This window comes from Thermobia domestica, chromosome 4, assembly GCF_964235325.1.
Source record: "Thermobia domestica chromosome 4, izTheDome1.hap1.1, whole genome shotgun sequence".
Classification (NCBI taxonomy): Eukaryota; Metazoa; Arthropoda; class Insecta; order Zygentoma; family Lepismatidae; genus Thermobia; species Thermobia domestica.
In genome coordinates this window covers 248,480,618-248,501,730 of record NC_137457.1, presented here as the reverse complement: position 1 = coordinate 248,501,730, position 21,113 = coordinate 248,480,618, and the positions used below count along the sequence as shown (strand labels likewise).

The window sequence follows — 21,113 nt, the reverse complement described above, 5'->3', positions numbered from 1 at the left end:
AAAATGGATCTACCTGGTTCTTGCATCCAACTCTTCAATTTTAGTCTTGATCTAATTGAATGTCTGTGTGTGTTTAGGAATATTACCACTGAGTGTTGTTAAATATTTCCTGTTCATTTTAGATTTTTCTTCGGAAAGAACAAAGTGATGGCTTTGGCACTAGGACGAACCCCTGAAGAAGAAATTCAACCGAATCTTCATAAAGTCTCTGAACAGCTGAAGGGCCAATGTGGGATGTTATTTACAAACAAGACAAAAGATGAAGTTGTGGAGTAAGTTTATTATTAAAATTAGTATCGTATGCTATTGCCCTATGTTTTAGTTGTTACCTTGATATCATTTGCATCGTTGGCTTAGTATGGTATTAGTTTTAAGGTCAGTTTTAATGTCATTTGATAAGCCATTGCTTAGGAATTTTTAGGTCAACAATATCGAGGCCTAAGGGGACACGGTGGCTCACTGGTAGAGCGCTTACTTCTGGTGCGTGGGGTCTCTGTTTCGATACCCGACGAAGTAAGTTTGTGGTGGACAACATAGTGTCCGTGGGTTTTCTAGGGGTACTTCCCTTTCCTCTCACTTTCTTATTTCACCAATTCTTCCATTTCTTTTAATAATCGTTTTCCTTAGCCTGACAGGCATAATGGTGGGACGGTAAACTGGAAGATTTCATTTCATTTCAATATAGAGGCCTTGCTCGTTACCAGGTTTATCATTTTAGGGCGGTTTTCGTAGGAGAAAAGAAGGGGGAAGACTACTAAAATAAGGCGAGAAAAAGTCAGCAAAGGTGCTATTTCTAACTATTCTGACAACTGCTATTTTATCTAATTGAAGACAACTTATAGACAACATTTCTATACAGGGTTGGCTGGTTTAAACCAGCTGGTTTTTTCAAAAAAACCAACTGGTTTAAACCAAAAAGCAAAAAAAATGTTCGTAAAAGTGTAAGTGTTTGTAAAATCTTGATGAACACATATTTGTGGGTTATCACGTTTCACTCCCGTATATTATTCGTATTATATTCAAACCTAAATTCCCATTCATTACTCAAAAAGATTATATTACAAAAGCAACTTTTTTTTATAAGTTTATAAATGTTTATTTTGTGATTTTTTGTAGTTATTATTGTTATGTAATTGCAATCGAAGAAAAATTCTAAATATTGTTTCGTTTCAATGTTTACTATTGATAAAATACATCGAAAATGCCATACTTTTAGTGTGTGTGTGTGGGGGGAGTCGTACAGACCCCACGAGAGGCATTTAGTGAAATAAGTATCTTTGGTATCTATTTATGTATAAATGAGTCTGAGCCAAAGTGGACTCAAATAATTCGTATCTTTATTCACTTTTCTTATTGATATGCAGATTAAGTTAGTGTATTTCTTTAATTTGGACCAATAAAAGTCGTTGGTAACTAACTTGAACTAAATTAGTTCTTCTGTACTCCGTAGTACTTTGAAATTGTTCGTATGTAATTCTGTGTAATGGTTTCACTTGTGCAACTGTTTATCTTTTTGTCCTTCTGAAATGACTCTTGACAGTTATATTAAGAAGCATGTAAAGATCAGTACAACTTTTTTTTTTTTTTTTTTTTTTTTTTTTTATCATCATCAGGATTCCTTCGTGAGTGAGTCGGCAGACGTATCGCATTTGTGGCCAATTAATTCTGGTTCCGAGTTTAAATGGAGGACAATTTCTCTCGGATGTAACTCGAGAAGCGGTTTTTATTCCGCTTTAAGCTTATGTGACCCCTTCCAGCATAACCCGGTTGTTGCATAATAACATCAAGGCGAAACAAACTTATTTTTGTCCATATATGATATGAATATAGAGAGCAAATTATTTAAACCATAAAAACCTGTTTAAAAAAAAAAAAAGTTTTTTTTTTTTTAATAAAAACCATGGTTTTTGCCAATCCAGTTTCTATATTAGGAAAGAAAAACATAAAACTGTTGTGCTTAAATATAAATATAATATTGTGTAAATTGTTGCTCTGTTGTTAAATATAAGTGCATTTTTATTTGTAGATAAAACATCTTTTTAGACGCTAAAGCTTGTTTTTCCTTATCAATTGAGATCAATGGGGCAATCTTCGTTTTCATTTAAGTGACAATTCTTTTGTTGTTGCTAATTTGGTAACATTTGGATTCTTCTGAAGACTAACGTCAAACTTTTCTTTTATAAAACTATTTAACTTTTGTCTGACGGAAGTAAATAGACGACTGATCTTTATCCAAACGTTGTTCCAAGGTTTATAATGGCAGCCGTCACAGCCTTGGAAATTGTGGAAATTGCAGTTACGTCGTTTAGATCTAGACAAAGTGCAAATTTTTTGATCTTGGCAGAATTCCCACATAAGAAACAGCATACACATTCTCCATGATGACCAGAAAATTTGGAATAAAATTTTAAACTAGTAGCAGTGAAAGAAGAGGAAAGGGATTTGGGGACAGATTAATTGAATAAAGAGAGAAAAAACTCTAAAAGGGGAAAAAGATACTGGAAAATTATTTCTCTTCCCGATTAGAAGTAACATTTGACATCTCGGATATTACGGACAACTCGTTTATACCATAAAAGATAAACTGATAACCTTAAATTCCTAACCTTAGTCATTTTTAACTATAATCGTGTATTATAGATATTCCTTTTAAGTTCGCAATATATATTTTCTTGGAAAACTAGTCAAAACGAAAATAGGCTTAAATAGAAATAAAGTTAAGATTTTTAGATCAAAGATGGTTTTAAGATTTTCTTTAGTTAAATATAACGTTAAAGTAAATGGTCTTATTATTTGTTTTTCTGTTAAAGTATGTAATTTCCCAATTTGGTTATATGGCCCTACAGTAGATATTTTCCATTGACTGTTGTGTGACGTAGGATTGGGCTTTTACGATGAGACCCAGGACAGAGAGAATAGGTTAAACAAAGAAGGGGAGGAACGAGGTAGGCGGAAAGGTTTACAATGTGCAATTAGTCATGAATCAGCAAAACAATTGACTTACGTCTTACTTGCCTCTCACCACTGTCTCCTATGTACGCCGAGTTGCTGTCACTTTCTTGATCTTCCTTTGTCATGGTTGACTGAGAATACGAGCAGCAAACTGTGACGTCATAGAGCATCTAGTGGGAGATTACTGCTCTAAGTAACCAACATCTGAAAGATTTATCATGACACAATTTTTCATTTTCTGTAACGAGCGTTTAGTGTAAAGTTTTCAGATCTTGACAACTTTTGGACGTTAATAAAGCTAAGTAAATGCATTTCAACCGGTCTTTGTGCTGAAGACAGTAAAGAGGCTCAGTATTATTTGGATCGTCGTTTTCTAACATCCACCATGCTGTGGCGTAATGAATGAATGGTTTATAAAAGTTGTGAAAGAGAGTGGTTGCCTTTAAAGCTGTTACGTAGGCTTTTAGTATGTAAATACGTATCAAAGGCGTTACAGCAAACGCGCGAAACCACTACTGAGCGAGTAGAATTCTGACTACTGTCTTGTGTGTGGGCTTGTACCCTGAAATATCGTTCGTGAGCCGAGGGAGAAATTGGTCACAAAATTTGTTTGCGAACCGATTTGTTTGCGATTAGAGCAGATCGTGAATTGTGGGTCCACTGTATGTGAATAAAAAGAGTGTCGTAAAAATTGCTGCGTTGTCCATTATGATAAGATACGAGTTCTGTTTATGTCATGATTATACACACGAAGATTTGGCTATACATCAATACTCCCACTACTTCGTAGCACGATAGAAGTATGCCAGTTTTAGACTAACGTAAGTCAGAGTGTGTATCCCGAACCCTACTTCAGTTAAACCAACACTCTTCTCTTCCTATTAAATATATAGATATCTATATCGTTTAGTATAAACATTACTACAATCAGATACATACGTACGATATAGCGGGACTAATGTCCAAGTTATCCATTTTTCCTGTGAATTTTATAAGTATTTGTACTTCTCTTCACTATGCGCCCTAAATTGTCTCATACCGCTTTCGTTATAGCTTTGTATATGGAAGACGCACAAGAAATAATCCTTTCTCATTCCCTGTTGTCATAGTAATGGGAGTGATGTATATACATTTATAGAAAACTGAAAAAAAAAAAAAAAAAAAAGTTCGTCAGAGTGGCCTGGATGCAAAAATATCATGCAAAGTAGTTCTGAAATTGAAATTTGTATCTTGAATTAGTTTCCCTTAAGCATATGGAGTTTATTAACTTCTATAACTTCGCTTTTTTCTAGTAGGACATGAAAAATATATATATATATATATATATATATATACATTAGAAAAACAAATATTCAGTATACAATTTAAATTAAATAACTCAGTGGTAATAGAAACTTACCTGTAATAAACTATAATGTATAAGTTCTAATTCTCGTGAATTCAAATACACATTAATCTAATTATTTTTAGGGAACCTGAGCACAGAAATTACTCAGAGAGCAAAAAATATTTCATTATCTAATATCAGATGTACAAGCATTGTTTTATTTTGTTGATGTATGGGCAAAAAGATTGTTGAGTGCCCAAAACGTAATTGTGCAGTGCGTTGGCAGTGGTTAAGTTTATAGAATCAATGCGGAATAGAGTGTAGAAAAAGCCAAAGTGCAGAAACGTATCTACACGAAATACTGATACTCAACAAACAGCTGAACATAAGTGAGTATGAAAGTAAATAAAAGGCAAATTGCATTAAGGAAAAGGCAATGTATTGTATATCCTATTATGCTATTCACTGTTTTACCTAAATTTAGGTTAATTTCAGCTGTTGTAAATGTTCACTTTACATGAATCATTTTACTGTATTTTCCAGATGGTTTAATTCGTATTCAGAAACAGACTTCGCTCGTGCTGGAAACACAGCGACTGAAACACACATTATTCAACCTGGACCGTTACCGCAGTTTCAGCATTCGATGGAACCATATCTGCGTAAATTGGGATTAAAGACAACTTTGAAGAAAGGTAAGCACCAAGTGTAACGTTGTTTTTAAGCTTTGTCGTGCTTTCAATAGACTGATTCGGATAAGAAAGCACCGACCGGTACTAGTGTTGATATATCTTAAATGCTCATTTCTGTTATTCAGTATCATTGTGTTTGTAAATGTTATCTTGATAAATAAAAATGAAAGTGATTTTGTTTCTAATCCATCACGGGAAAACGGCTAAACCGTTTAAAGATGAATGTTTGAATATAGATAATACTTATCTCGAACTGAGTTTTTGTCACCTTTATTAAAATATGTATCCTAAGGAAAAGAGAGAATTCAAAATTTATGACAATAATCAGGGTGGAAAAAAATCATGATTTTTTTCAAAAAAATCATTTTTGTTGATTTTTTTGATTTAAATCGATTTTTTTGATTTAAATCAAATCTTTTCCTTCGTATAATACAAGTCGCGAACTGAAGAAAAAGCATTAGGAACTAGTATTAAATGTTAATTATGCCATTTAAGTGAAAGTATTAGGTTTTAATTTTGAATTAATTCCCAATCGTTAACCTATTTCAATCCCAAACAATGTTTCTTAAGCATTAAGGAAAAAGTACAGCAATGTATATCAACATGACACTTTTCTTTTCACGAAAGTTGCTGATATTTGGCAGGGGCATATTTTTAAACAATTGGAACTAGCTAGCGGCACGAAATACATATAAAGCACACAAATTTCGCCTAAAATTAACTAACTCACTCTATGACCTATGGAACCCGGAGGTTCAATGCCATGTTCACAAAAGCTCTCCTGACTTCTATCCTTAGTCAACTGAATCATCCAGTTTCTATTTTGTATTCTTACTTCTGCGAGATCCATCTTAATACTGTCCTTCCATCTGCGCCTGGGTCTTCCTAATGGTCGTTTTCCGATTGGGCTTCCAGTTAAAACTTTGAAAGCGTTCCTACTTTCTTCCATTCTGGCTACATGTCCTGCCCACCTGAGAATCCAAGATTTGATGACCCTAAAAATGTTTGGTGAACGGTATAAATTATGCAATTCCTCATCATGAAGTTTTCGCCATTCCTCATTTCCGTTCCTTTTGGTTCCGAATATTCGTTTCAGGATTTTATTCTCAAATACTTTCAGTCTGCGTTCTTCCCTCAGCGTAAGCGACCATGTTTCACAACTATACAGCACAACAGGCATAATTATCGTTTTATATATTTTAAAGCTTCAAATTCCTTGACAGAATTCGCGACGATAAGAGATTTTGGACTGAATAATAACACGAATTCCCTGCTTTTAGTCGATATTTAATTTCTTCGTGAATACCGTTTTCTGATCCCATATATTAGCCGATGGCAGAACTCTCTTTGTCTTTATGCGATGAGCTTTTGTAAGTCAAAAATTTTCTGCAGGAATTCCAAAATAAAAAAATCAAGATGATCAGTTCAAGCAGAAGAAACACTTGTGATTGTTAAAATATCCTTTATGTGACGTGAAAAACAGTTCAAATGCAAGTTGTCCGTGCATTTAAGACATCTATACATAGCAGGCACGTTTTTATACTTTTCTGTTGGCTATTTTATTTCCTCTGACAATTTTTCGTGCACAGGCGCGGAAAATTTTCTGCGATCACATCTGCAATGGGGTCAAGTATCCACTTTATCAAAAGTATTATTTGATATTTTAACGCATCCAAAATTTGTCGTATTACGATCCCGACGAACTTCTATGTATTTAGTACATAAATTTCGCCAAAATTTTAAAATCTATTTTTTTTCGGAGAGGGGATCGGACCCCTCTAAATACGCCCCTATTATCTGGAAACAAACAAATAGACGTGGACACAAAAGAGTCTTCATCTTAAATGTCCATGGTGATTTCCCCGTTGGAATAGAAATTTTAAAACCCTGTGTTACAAAGAGAAGAAAGCAGGGTTCACCCGTTACCCGCTCAAACGGGATTTTCCCTGATCGTTCCCTATATGATACTCGTTTTCATACTGTGCTTACATACATTTGAGTCCCATTGTATTATGATTATTATCTTCCATAATCGAAATAACAGAACAGAAACAGGATTTTACTTACTTTCACTTTAAATTAATTCATTTCGGAATTTGATTTAAATCAACGATTTTTATTTAAAAAATCAAGTGATTTAAATCTTGATTAAAATCGTGATTTAAATCAGACTGATTTAAATCAATCCACCCTGACAATAATACAGTATCTCACGAGTCCTTCAAGTTAGGGAGATGAAAATTGGTATATAATCTTCTCATAAAAAGTAATTGAGAACGTGTTGCAGGATTCTCGAAAAATTATGCTTTCTGAGGTGTTGAGAGGGAAAGGGGCTTACTTTTTATATTCTCCCCATGCAAATCCATGTTGTTCGTCTCGCGTTACGGGAAAACGGATGAATTGTTAATTTTTGAACAAAGTTGGCACTTGAGTTTTTGTCATGTTACTTTCATTAAAATGGGTATCCTAAAGAGAAGGAAGGAATGTAAAATGAATGTTGGGGCCGCGGTGGCTCAGTGGTAGAGCGTTCACCTCTGATGCTTGGGGTTTCGGGTTCGATCCCAGCCCCCGCCCAAGTGAACTTTGTGGTGGACAAACACCGTGTGCGTGGGTTTCCTCGGGGTTCTCCCGTTTCCTTCCACGTTCTTCATTCCACCATTTCATTCATTACTCATCATCACCGTCTTCTTTAGCCTCACCGGCATAATCGTGGGACGTAAAACTCAAAGATTTCATTTCATTTTCATTTAAAATGCATGCCAAAAAACACAGTATTTCTCGAACCCCTCACGTAGAGAGATGCAACTTGATGTATAAAATCCTTATTAAAAATCAGTGGACGTGTACGTCAGTTTCTTTTGAAGAAAAATCAGCTTTTGAGAAAGGAGGAAGAAGAGGGGAAATTTCTATATTTTCCATAAACCCGTTCTACCCGAGCGAAGATCAGGCATTTAAAATAGTATCGTATAACTAAAATTCATATTAGATGGTGAAACAATCTTAGTATGCAGTTTCATTTCCAATTAGTAGCATTAAGCAGTTAGGGTAAGTAAACGATGTTTTTAACTCATTGCAATCCCATTGCAGAGTTTCATTATATTGTGAATTAATTTGTGGTAGGGGCCGCGGTGGCTCAGTGGTAGAGTGTTCACCTCTGGTGTGTGGGGTCCTCGGTTCGATCCCAGCTCGCGGCAAGTGAACTTTGTGATGGACAAACACCTTGTGCGTGGGATTTTCTCGGGGTCCTCCCGTTTCCTCCCACTTTCTTTATTCCACCATTTCATTAATTTCTCATCACCGTCTCCTTTAACCTAGCCAGCACAACCGTAAGACGTAAAACTTAAAGATTTAATTTTTGGTAGCTCGTCTTTTAATAGTGCTTGGATTTTATTTCATTTTATTGTATTTTATTTTTGTAAAGTTCAAATGTGAATTCAGATGAGCGAATAATCCCTATTTCTTTCACAGTAGCGTACACTGTTTTCTTTGCTTCGATTTTGATAACAAGTTCAGCACCGAGTACAAGAACTGTTGTGGTTTTCGGAGAGTGTAAGATTTGTAGGATCCGACGAGACAACCGTGAAGGTCTGATAGTTCTAGAGTAGTTCGTTCTCACTGAAATCAGTAATAATGTTGACTGTGAAGAAATCGAATAGACTATAGATCTGTATTAATATTATGGCTTTAACTGAAGGCACAGTGGCTCATAGGCAAAGCGTTCATTTGTAGATGTAAGGCTTCCTGCTTTGATCCGTTAAATATCTATCGTGTTCGTGAATTTTCAGGAAGCCCTCCCATTTCGTCTCACTTCCTCATTCCCAGTCATTTCGTTATCGTTCACTTTCACCAATTGATTCCTTTTAACCTACACGGGTAACCTTCGGACATTAAATAAAGATTTCATTGTAATAATCATTACATTATCTTCCATAGTAGTGTACCTGTGCTCTTCTCTTAGGTAAAGAATTTTGATGCATGTGGATACAAAATACCTTTAAACGTACCATACCAAGCGAAAGAGAATATTTCAGTGGCTTTTTGTGCTATGGATTCTGATGATGACTAGCGACAGTTTGTATGGATAAAGTGAGGCCTCAGTGTTTATAATAATAATATACGTGTTTGTGGTTGGATGTGAAGAAGCTAATGTTTGTATATCTATAGTTTAACGTTTCACGATTATACTGCAAGGGAAACGGCAACAATATGATGAATGATAATATTGGAATGAAGAAGGTGTGAGAAACCAGGAGAACCCCGAGAAAATCCACGCACATGGTGTTTCTTTGCCACTAAACTCACGTAGCGAGAGATGAGATCGAACCAGGGACCTTAAGCACCAGAGGTGAGCGCTCTACCATTGAGCCACCGCGTCCCCAAATGTGATTTAATATACAGTGTTGTGTATATGGGTTGTGAGATTATATACACGGAATTATACATGTAAAGAAGTGTTTTGCAGTTCCAAGTATAGTGTTTCTGGCTGATGTTGTAATTAATTATTTGCATTTATATTTCGTTCCTTTTAGCTTACAGGGTATAACTGCAGTACGTTAAACTAAGTATGCCGTTTTGTTCGTATTGTTTAATGAAAACTCATATCTTCCACGCTTACAACGTACATATAAAAATTGACAAAGGAGTATTTGTATCGCGAATTTTCATGTGGCAGTTCTCCTCCACGTTTTCCAATTCGGTGTATACGTTATTTAGATTTTAGCAGTATCATGGCCTTGTTTTTCTGTCGTTAATAAAGCAGCGAAGATAATGCCTTTTAGAGAACCCTTTTGGAGAACAGCAAGAATAAAATGCAAACTAACCAACTCTATGGCCTATGAAACCCGGAGATTCAATGCCGCGTTCACAAAACCTTTCCATTAACTTTTGTTTTCAGCCAACTGGATCCAGTTTGTATTTTATATTCCTATTTCTGCAAGATCCATCTTAATATTTTCCTCCCATCTGCGCCTAGGTCTTCCTAATGGTCGTTTCCCGAGTAGACTTCCAGTTAAAACTGAAAGTTTCTACTTTCTTCGATTCTGGCTACATGACCTGCCCACCTGAGCCTTCTAAATTTGATGACCCTAACAATGTTTGCTAAATTATGTAGTTCCTTGTTATGATTTTCCCGTCATTTTCCATTGCCGTTCCTCTTGGGTCCGAATATTCGTGTGAGGATCTTGTTCTCGAATACGTTCAGTCTACGTTCTTCCTTTAGAGTGAGCGGTCATGTAAGGATAGAATGCTATTTATTTTAGTTAGTTTGTCCTTCGCATGAAGACTTGTTACATGTTTATATGTGAGTAATCCAGGAGAATGGTGAATGACGAGTTCGTTTTGGTGCTTCTTGATATTAAGAATGTTACCAAACCTTTAATTAAAATAACATAGCATTCCGAGAGCTCTTTTCTTATTAGTTTGTTCACACTGTGCCAAGTTCTATTAAACCACTATATTAACATGTGCTCCATGCTGAATACCCGGTGCCACCACCTTAACATGTGCTACAAATTTCTAACTGAAATAACTTAATATCTAAGAAACTTTTATGCTTGGGGGCAGAGCATAGCTCATCAGAAATTTGTAACACCGTGTCTGAAGACAAGTTAAGGATGTATTTAATGAATTTCTTTGGATATTTTCAACATCACACCAGAAGCTGTCAGGACTCGAAATTATCTTAATTACAAAATCTACTAAATTGTAATGGCACAGAAACTTAACTATTATGTCTATCGCAACATCGTAAACAGATGTAATACTCACTGGCTAATTCAGCTTTGATGAATCTCCTAACGCTGTCTTCTCACTCTCAGATCTTAATTCGAACTCCTCGACTTAATTCCCCATTTTCAAGCAGCACCATCCTCTTCCGGAATCCAGACTCTTCCTTGTTGTAGCGAAGAGCGTAGCTCAGACCTTCTTATGATATTCTTTATTCTTTTATTTCCTTATAGGAAAACTTCCAATAACTATGGTGTGGTGCCTGCGTTACCTGTTATTTCCTTAAACAGATAGCTTGATTATCGTTTTCTTATTTTACAACAAAAATAAATTTCCAAAATATGTGTTTGAATTTTGTATACTTGACAGTATAGCCTTTGAACACGTTAAAGTAAATTCACATAGTTGTGAATAAGATCACACATATTTAACAAACAATTGAATTCGTTTTGCGTTGTAAAACTGAAACTGTGGTAGACTTCTAAGTTATAGAGATCCAGTATCTTAAACAAAAGTTATAGATTTTATCAGTTCCAGTTTTAATAGAGGAGGAAAAGGGGGATAGGATTTTCGATATTTACTCGCGTAATAGTCGCACTTTTTGTACCATTTTTTTTTAACGCGAAAATCCAACTGCTACTAGGGTAACTGTCCCAATAATTGACAGTGTACCAGTAATTGACACTGTCGTTTTTTTTTTTTTTTTCGCCGCAACAAGACTGCGAGACTAGATACCAGCAAATGCTGCCACCTGTTATTCCTTTGTGGTGTTGTCAATCCTACACTACTGTTAATATTTGTCACTAGGTGGTAGTACTCCAAAGGAAGCAGAACATCGATGGACAGTGAGAAGTCAACTGTTTTTTCAGCCTTCTAGTAACGGTTACGCTTAAGAAAAGTTGTTTTTGTTTCCGGCGCATATCAAATAGACCATAATAAAGATCTTTTAATGCAATTAAAGGACTAATAGATAAGACTAAACCAAAAATTTTAGCTTCTTGAAAGTTAAACCAAGTTTTCAGGGGGGATGTCAATTATTGGTCACAGGTTAGCTGCAATCACCAGTAATTGACAGCCCTATCAATTACTGGTGATCTGCCTAAGCTCAATGAATATCAGTAGAAATTTGTATACCATGTATTTCAGTGAAGTTCACTGGTAGAGTTAAAAACATTATTTCTTATAAAATCCCAGTAGTTGACAGGGGGTGTCAATTACTAGATCCAGGGTTGTCAATTACTAGGATACTGCAGAAAAATTGTACAATTTACACACCTTTGTGATTAACAGAGAACCGACCTCGCTTTTTAAAAATAATTACTTGAAGTGGTAAATATCCCCTTGATACGGAGTTAAGTGGACCTAGCCCTTTTCACTTATTTTTCTTTGTCTTTCTGAGCGTTCAATATGACTTTAAGCAAGTGTCTTCCCTTAATCTACAGTACGTACTACGTTATGCGCAAGATCAAAAGCTCATACCGACAGATGAAACTATCATAAAGGTTTTCTGGCATCATTAGACCATTAATTCTTGTTTTATGCGATGCTGTTACATTAGGGCCGAGGACATTTCAAATAAGATAATATTTCACTGATAGTATTAGAAAATATTTTACTTTTCCATTATACAATTATTAGTATTTAATTTTTGTGTCATATGTCAACTGGAAACAAGACTATGTTATCAATATTTGTATTATTTTAGTATTAACATCCGCTGTATGCAAAAATAATATCTCAAAACTGTTATAAATTAGCTTGATAAGGTGGTAGAAAATTATGTAGTTCATTCGAAGTAAGATATTAAGAGATGTCAATTACTGGGTCACGATGTGTCAATTACTGGTGATTCTCCCAAATCACAGTGTCAATTTCTGGTACAATGAACAACTTTTCGTATATATATATATATTTAAAAATAATAATTATCAGTCTATATTTTTTCCGGTGGTGTGTATGGATGAAGGAAGGATGCCTTCGTACCTACACGAGAGTTAAGTAAGTTAGACTAATTTGAAGGGTAAAAAAACATGCAATTTGTCAAATACTGCTCTTATACTGTCAATTATTGGGACAATTACCCTATTACGCGAGGAAAACGGCCATTCAATTATCGTTATGACCAAAACAATTTCAAATTTTGATACATACAGCATTGTGTTAACATAAAATGAAGGGTGAAAGTAGTATGCTTGATCTCTGTTGACAGAAGGGTGTGTCGTTTCAGTAAACAAGAAAAATTCTTTTACTCGGATTCGCGCAAGATAAGCAATTTCGAAGTAAGTCTCGTTCATAAAGACAAAAGTCCCGCAGACTGCGATTTTTATGCGGGATATTTTTTTGGGCGAATATTTTTTACTTGGAACTTAAGGTGCGACTATTACGCGAGTAAACACGATACTATTGGGACTCTATATTTTAAGAAAAAAAATACTTATTATCTCTTATCAGTTTTGCTCTGAAAATCCGATTTAAAACTGGAAGTGACATTTACAACTTAGAGTTTCGGTAGAAATATTTATAATGAGAAATTGAACCTCTTCTTGAATCACTAAATTCATATGAAAAGAAAAGGAGTTTCTTGACATCTGTTATCCTTTTCATCCTATTAGGTTTAATATTGAAACCGGAAGTGGTAGAATTATGCTACTTTGGTTACGATAGTACAGTAGAATCAAGATTGTATCTGGGAGCCGCGGTGGCTCAGTGGTAGAGCGTTCACCTCTGGTGCTTGGGGTCCCGGGTTCAAACCCTGCTCCCGCCAAGTGAACTTTGTGGTGGACAAACACCGTGTGTGTGGGGGGTTTCCTCTGGGTTCTCCCGTTTCCTCCCACTTTCTTCATTCCACTATTTCATTCATTTCTCATAATCACGGTTTCCTTTAGCCTAACCGGCATAACCGTGGGACGTAAAACTCAAAGCTTTCATTTCATTTTTCAAGATTGTAACTATTCTATGGAGACTATATTCATTTAGAAATAACGTTTTCCACTGTTACAGTGGTTGTTCAATGGATGTGAGGATCAACGGTGGGGACACCCGGTCGAAAAGTTGTAGCAGTTTTTCAGACAAGTCATCTTGAGTGAGGATTTTTTAGATTTTCTCATTCACACCAGGCAAATGTGGGGATGGTACCTAACATAAAGGTCCCTGGCCGCTTCCCGCATTCCCCGGGTTGTGGGCTTACCGACAGACATCATCTGTCATACGTGCCGTAAGTGCCGGTAATGTCCAGAAATATGTATAAATAAATAAAATTGGGGATCAGTATTAAAATTGGTGGATTTTATCACTTCTGGTTTCAGTAGAGTTGTAATGGAGAAGAGGGGGTCTGTTTTGAAGTCGCTGAGTCTATGTTGGAAAACCTCTGCTTGCTATTTTTAAATGCTTTTTCTCTATGGCGATCAACATTGGGAACTGAAACGATAGATTTCTGTTACTTCTTGTTTTAATAGAGGTGGTACAATTAATCAGCTACTATATGTTGTCATATTTTTCTTGTACGCAGGTTTTTAATAATCTACCTTAGTTAATAACAGTAGCATTGACAAATGAAAATTGCATTACTTTTTTTTTTTTTTTTTTTTTTTTTTTTTTTTTTTTTTAATGGCCTCATATCAGTGTTAGCATTTTTCTTCTTTCTTGTAGGTGTTGTAACGTTGTTAGAGGAGTTTCAACTTTGCCAAGCAGGTACCATACTTACACCCGCAGAATCTAGGCTCTTGGTAAGCTGTAATTAGAGTATGCTAGAGAGAATGATTTTTATAAATTGGCTCTTATGTCTATGAATACAGGGTGTCCCAAATGTAATGGTAAAAACTGAAAGCAGAAATTCCGTTGCACCAAACCAAGACAAAAGTTTACCTCATAAACAGTCCAGAAATGGACAAGGACGGAACTAGACACCGCCAAAAGTGTGGGAAAAAGATACTTTACACCTGCCTACCATGATGGTGAATTCAACTAGGAACACGGTACACAGGTACATGACACTTAAAGAAAAAGGCTAATGTGATGGAAAGAAAAATTAATTCTAATTGATACACAAATATATACTTTGGCTATTTTTCGACATAGTCACCATGAATCTCTAGACATTTCTGGTATATCCTCTCTGTAAACATCTGCCACCTGAGAGTGCAGCCAATGTAGAACTGGTGTCTTGAGCACTTCACTGTCGTTGAAACACTTCGATGCAAGCCGCTTTTTCAGGTGAAGAAACAGAAATAAATCGCTAGGGGCAAGGTTGGGTCTGTAAAGGGGATGATTAAATAGTTCCCATTGAAATCTTTGACTTGTCCAACAATACGAGAAGTTGTGTGTGGGGCGGGCGTTGTCGTACGTCACAAGAATTCCAGAGCGTAGCATTCCTCTCTGTCGATTTTGGATGGCATGTCGCAGATTATTCAGTGTTCGGCAATACATATCTACTGTACTTGTTCTTCCTGGTTCAGGGTGTCTATCGGTCACGACAGTCACGAAATCAAAAAACGGTCATGAAAGTAGAGATGCAAAAAAGCCGGCTTTTTTGAATCGATGTTTTTTTTTCACATAAAAAGCCGGCTTTTTTGGAAAAAAAACGAGAATTTTGGAAATTTTGGCTCTTTTCAACTTCATGATTTTTCTATCTAAATAGCTTTCTTATAGTATATTCTATAGTTAGATAAGAATTCCATGACCTGAATGTGATATTTCGCTCTGAAATTCACCATCAAGATGGATGGAGCACATGTTTTACGAATTAAAGCTAACATGAAGAATGTAGTATTTGAGGGTAATTTTAGAGGCTATTTAACTTTATTTTAACTTTTGAGTTATCGACATCTTTTTTCTTCTCTAGTTTGTCATCCGTGTTTCATTTCTAAGAGCTTTTAGTACTCTAGCTTCTAGCGCAAAAGTTAAACTTGCCCGTTTTTCTATTTATCCGTCAAAGCGTACGTTTTTCAATATATCCGTCAAACCGTACTTCCACATTTCTGTTATACTGTAGCTGTGAAGTGATTTTTGATATTGTGAAGTGGAAAGCAATAATTTTCCGGACACAACCTTGAATACCAATTTATACAAATAATCAGTAGCAGATTTAGAAAAGTACTTTAGGAGGGTTTTTTCTGATTGTTTCGTTTCCTAAAAAGTCCTAATTTTATTTGGGAAGTGCTTGAAGTTTATGAGTACAGGCATAACTAATATTTCGTTTCGTTTATATGTTTAACAATAATCTTCCGGATACAACTTTAAAAATCATTTTATACTGAGAATCAGTGGCGTATTTAGAAAAGTATTTTGGGAAGAGTTTCTTACTAATGTTTAGTTTTTTTAAACATTCGTAATTTTTATTTGACGGGAGCTTAAAGTTTATGAGTAAAGACATAAATAATAGATATTTCGTTTGTTGCAGACATTTCGTAACTTTGGGGAACGGGCTTCAGTCCGAAAGACCGCCCCCCTAACCTTCGCAAAACCGTCACTGCTGGTAATTTAATAATAACGATTTAAAAACAATAAAAAAGGAAGTCGCCCAACTCACAGTACACGCACTATTTCTACATTCACAGATGGAATGAAGAAAAGCTTTGTCAGAATGGTCGAATGCTGGTTGAATCCCGGACTTCCCGATAGAAGCGCAAAAGCTAATCACTCAGTCATGTTTGTTGTGCAGTTGTATTTAGCTTAACTTAAATATATTCCGTAGTCTTTTTTTTTTTGGGGGGGGGGGGAGTTCCGTAATGATACGTTGAATCCCTCTTGTTAAAAATTCAGAAAACTTGAGGATTGGGTAAACTGTGATGGTGGTTCTATAAAACTTAACTGTAGAATTTCAAGAATATACAGAACCAAAAGCTCTAGATGTGCAGCCTTTAAGTGTATCATATAAATCTAAGTATTTCTCTTATGTTTTATTTTAATTTTATTTTGTTTCAAAAAGAGGGTATGGAATATTTTGGAGTAAAAATAATACATACTATTTTGCTAGTTATTTGTGTATTCTTTAAAAAGAAGTGTTTACTTTTAGGGTTGGCTGATTTACACCAACTTTTTTTTTTTTTTTTTTTAAAATAACTGGTTTAAACCACAAAAATTAAAAGAATGAAAAATGCGAATCGTGTGAACTTCATGGTAACGTTTCCAGATATCAAACCACCTGCAATAGTTTTATTTCCCTTTCACCTTTTAATCAAGGTGTCCCATGTTCAATTCTCGGTCGAACCACAATCCTTCTTTGATGCGTAACCCAAGTAGCGGTTCGGATGTCAGTTTAAGCGAAAGTCTTCTCCTTGATAACCTCGGTATTTCGTAAGGATGTTAAGCCTAAATATACGAAACAAACCAAATTGTATATTTCTACATGCCTAAATGCGTGTTGTTTTATAAAGAAGCCAATATTGCTTAAATATATTGATAGAAATTGGCAAAATTTATCGATTGCCTACGTAGCTTCCAACATTAGCTTGGATTGGACTTTCAATGATATCTACGTACTAAATTTGTAATTTAATACCTCAGTTTTAGCGTACTGATTATGATATGTTGGCCTTTAAATTTTACATGCAAAGCAATAACAGGATTTTCCCGTTATTGTCTTACATTTCAAGTAATGACGGGATTTTCCCAATGGCTAGGGCGGGAGATTCTCAACTTAAGAAATTTACTGACCGCACTTCTTTAAGCTTATGGGAGTTCTTCCGGCATAACCCCGCTGTTGCATAATAACATCAAGGCGAAACAAACTTAGGCTATTTCTGTGAATATGTAATATAAATACATAAAGCAAAAAATCTAAGTCAAAAAAGCCTGGTTTAAACATCCCCCAAAAAACGGGTTTTTGGCATATTCAAAAACAACCACGGTTCTTGCCAACTCTGCTTACTTTTGTATATAGGAGGTTAAAAAATTCTTATTATATACATTGGTTAATCCTGTGGAATTCATAATGTAAATATGTTGAAGAAAAATTGTTTGAAATATTTTTTCGAAATTCATAGTTTATTTTCGATGTTTTATATTATTATCAGCATCAACCACTAATTAAATGATTTTTTGTGTTATAGAGAAGCGATACAAAGTCTGTTTTATCAATTTAAAGCAGTATTTTGAAAAAAGCCCAAAATTTCCGAAGCAAAAAAGCAAAGCAGAAAACGAGTTTTTTTTTTTTTTTTTTTTTCAAAAAAGCCGTTTTTTTTCCGAGCCCTTGCATCTCTACATGAAAGTCATGAAAAAGTCACGAAACAGTTTTTGGGTCACGAATTTTTTTTTTATCTGTACAAATATAAGTGCAGATCGGAAAATTGTGTTCTATAAAACGTCAAAATTCACCACCAAAAATGTCTATGGTCGGTTTTAGACGCTACCAAATCGAAACCAAAGTATGTTTCTATCGCATGTTTGAAAATTCGGCCTAATTTGCACTTGAGAATGTTACGATATTTTATGGTTTGGTAAAGAAAAGGTCACGAAAAAGTCACGAAATTTCATTTTGAAATTTTAGTAGACACCCTGTGGTTCCAAGAATTCTACAGAAATCACACCCTTTCCGTCCCAAAACATAGTTGCCATGATTTTGTGAACTGATCATCTTTGAATTTCTTCGCTTTAGATAACAAAAGTGCCGCTATTGCATTGACTGCTGATTCCTCTCTCCAGTGGCGTACGATATCCAGGTTGCATCCCCAACATCCCTCCAGCGGGAAAAAAACTCATGTGCAACTGTCATTCTTTGCACTTGTGGTCTGTCAGCATTTTTGGCACTCAACCCGCACACAGTTTATGATAAACCAACTTACCAGTCACAATTCGATGCACTGTTTTCGCAGACATTTCTGGAAACTTTGACGAGTTTAGTTATTGTGAACTAGCGATTGGATCGCACTTTCTCGTTAACATTTTCCACCAGAGGTGTATTCCACCATTGAACTTTGCAACTTTTCACGTTGCAAAATTTGAGCTCCACCATTATTTTTGAAGAACTTTGCAATTTGATGTTCTGCAAAGTCTTTGCAAAGTTATTTACTCATGAACAGAAAAAGAGTTTCGAGATATGAATGTAATTGAAACGTGAAGAACAGTGTTTAGAGTCATAAATTATAGTGTATAGTGGGAATTTTATTTTAGAGTCGACAAACATGACATAAATGCTTCCCTCAAAATCCATGTGTAATGAATAAATAACGTTTCTGGTATGAAGTAGTAATTATTAATTGACTTAATTCATGTGTTCCAGTAAAGTACGTGTTCCTATTATTTCTTTAAACTGAGTTCTTTTACGTCCAGTATTTAACAAGTTAGTGGTAATTTTTACTATGAAGTGTTATGGTACCGGTTCCATAAATGTTATCCTATTTATTTTGAATCATGTTTGTTCTTAAGCAAATATTTATGCAAGTAGGTCATTTCGCAATCGCCTTCATGACGCACATATTACTTTATTATGAACAAGTACAGAATAACTTAAAAAGGGTATGTTTACTGAATGCATTTTATACGAGAATTTATTTACTTTATACTTCCGTAGTTGGTATCGTGTCTTGCAACAAACCTAATAAATTATGAGTTTAGTTGGGTCTCAGTGACAATTATTGTTGTATAGTAAAATGTATATACAAATCAGTTAATTAAAAAATAGGAATATAAAGTCGAGGATTTTGTCAATTTTTCCTGTGCTGTGGACTTGGAGAGTGTTTCCCCTTGTGTGTTTGCCAAGCGTGCATCTGAGTAATTATAGTGTTAACTTGGTAATTGTTCTGCATTGGGCTCCAATACGAATTCTACTTGCTCACTTGCCAAAGGAAAGCATTCTTTAAACTGAAATAAATTCATGCCGTGAAAGTTGATTCTGTTTTTATACACTTTCTTAGAAATCTTATCCTTACTTGATGGATGTAATAACCTCCGAAACATTTTCAAACGACAATGGCTCTTATTCAATCATTCAGGCAAAGCAAACCTTCTCTTTGCAAAATACGACACAACTTTGCAAATTCTTCCTTTGCATTTTTCAGTTTAAAGATGACGGTGGAACAACAGTTAGAAATTTCTGCGAAGTCTTGGCAAGTTTTCGCTTTGCACTTTTCACTTTGCAGAAATATATTTTCGTGGAACATAAACCTTGCTGCAAATTGCAAAGCGCAAAGTGAAAAGTTGCAAAGCAAAGTTCAATGGTGGAATAGGCCCCAGATCGTCCGTCTAAACACTAGGCCTTCCGCTACTCTCATCGTCATGAATATTTGAACGCTCTTCCCGAAACTCGCTGCACACTACCTGACCTTCCCTTCAGTGATTATTGTCGGTCTGTAAATAACACAAAGCCCGATGGATGACAGCGGCATTCCGTCCTTTGGCATTTAGAAATCATATGACATATCTTCACATTTGGCGAGGGTTCGTATTACGGCAGCTATTTCACCTTGCATGCACATACGCATTTCCAATCGTACGATTCTATCTCTGTTGGAAGTACAGAATACTAGGGCATGGTCCTGCACATCCTCAACTTCATCAGTGTTGCAAACTCCGCGTAATCTCCGTGTACTTAAAAAGACACTTTATCTGCTTTACATGGGAAATACATGTCCAAATCTGTGACTAAATGTGCAAGAGATTTCCCATACGACGTCTAGGGATTCACCAAATGAATATACTGTAGGGGGAATGAAACGTATAAGATGAATTAAGATGAATGCAAAAAAAAGTTGAGACATGTATGACAACACAGTTGCATGCACATTTAAAATGACGATCAAATCAGAGCACACTGGCCGTAGTTTCGTAACCCCAGGGACAATGCAATGTGGTATACCCATAGAGATAAAGTGGTTGTAGCCAGTGGCGGCTCGTGCTACTTATACTTAAGAGGGCTGCATAAAATAAAGCACCTTATTTAGAAATTAATTCCATACGATGGTCCTTCCTTGTAGCAAACTTTTCTATAACTCTATCATTGAAGTTAGGGATCTTTTCAACCATTTCCTTTACTATTGATAACATGGCAACTATCGTTAACCATTCTTCTCCCATTGTATTTCTTAGAAAGGTTTTCACTCTTTTAAGGGTAGAAGAGCATCATTCAGGTTCACTTGTAGTTAGGGCCAGCGTTATAAATATTTTCAAAAGTTTTAACACTTCAGAAAAAGTGGAAACAAGACTATTGCTTACAATATACTGGAGGAAATTCACAGCATCACCAAGTTTTCTGATCTCTTCTCTTGCACTAAGTTTAGTATGAATTTCATCTTTATCAAAAACAGGAAAGAGCTCTGTACACTTAAAAAAGATTTTTTCGGGAAAGGAAGCACTAAATTTATCAAACTTAGATTTCTGTAGAAGTGAAGATATAGATAAGTAGTCTGTAAAATGGAAGCGCAAGTTTACGTGGTTTAAAATAACGTCACACTTCTTTGGCTGCGTCTGCTCTTCACTGTGTA

The 21,113-nt window shown here is 35.5% G+C and overlaps 1 protein-coding gene across 1 annotated transcript in view; it reads left to right on the top strand.

The window, feature by feature from the left end:
• Positions 1-21,113, top strand: part of RpLP0-like (ribosomal protein LP0-like) — a 46,063-nt gene that overhangs the window by 14,545 nt on the left and 10,405 nt on the right. The window contains exons 3-5 of the mRNA XM_081755692.1: positions 123-272; positions 4,823-4,974; positions 14,344-14,420. Coding sequence (XP_081611818.1) covers positions 123-272; positions 4,823-4,974; positions 14,344-14,420 — 379 coding nt within the window. The remainder of the gene's footprint in view (positions 1-122; positions 273-4,822; positions 4,975-14,343; positions 14,421-21,113) is intronic.